Here is a 763-nt window from a genome sequence, read left to right on the forward strand (position 1 = left end):
TATATCCACACAACATATACATCCACACTACATCTACACCCACACTACATCTACACCCACACTACATATACGTCCACACTACATCTACACCCACACCACACCTGCACCCACACTACATCTACACCCACACTACATATACACCCACACTACATCTACACCCACACTATATATACACCAACACTACATCTACACCTACACAACATCTACATGCACACTACATATACACCCACACTACATATACACCCACACTACATATACACCCACACTACATATACACCCACACTACATATGCACGCACACTATATCTACACCCATACTACACCTACACCCACACTACATCTACACCCACACTACATTTACACCCACACTACATCTACACCCACACTTTATATACACCCACACTACACCTGCACCCACACTACATATACACCCACACTATATCTACACTCACACTACATCGACACCCACATCCACCCACACCACAACCACTCATCCACACGGATTGAGTCAGGGAAACGCTGATTCCAGACTCAAACAGCTAGCCACCCACCTTCACTCCCTCGCACTCAGACCCAGGTGCAAGCCAAACGGGCACAGAGTACAACATCAGCCAAAGCACCAGCGCATCAGCACCCACGTCCAACCACAGCGCAACCACTGAACAGCCCATTGCAACGGCTTCATCAGGGACCAGTGATAGGGCCTTCTGCTTGCTACGACTGGGGTGGGAATCTCCTTGCATTTTGGTGGGTTGATTGCATAT

At 48.1% G+C, this 763-nt stretch overlaps 1 protein-coding gene across 1 annotated transcript; it reads right to left on the reverse strand.

Moving 5' to 3' along the window:
- Window positions 1–546: 546 nt before the first annotated feature.
- On the reverse strand, window positions 547–742 carry SARC_17788 (hypothetical protein; the record flags this gene model as incomplete). Its single annotated transcript, XM_014288125.1, has 1 exon — window positions 547–742. A coding segment is annotated over one exon (196 nt), but the record flags the coding sequence as incomplete, so codon positions are not given.
- Between the last annotated feature and the right edge of the window lie 21 nt (window positions 743–763).

Source organism: Sphaeroforma arctica (assembly GCF_001186125.1).
Source record: "Sphaeroforma arctica JP610 unplaced genomic scaffold supercont1.12098, whole genome shotgun sequence".
In the NCBI taxonomy this organism is placed as follows: Eukaryota; class Ichthyosporea; order Ichthyophonida; genus Sphaeroforma; species Sphaeroforma arctica.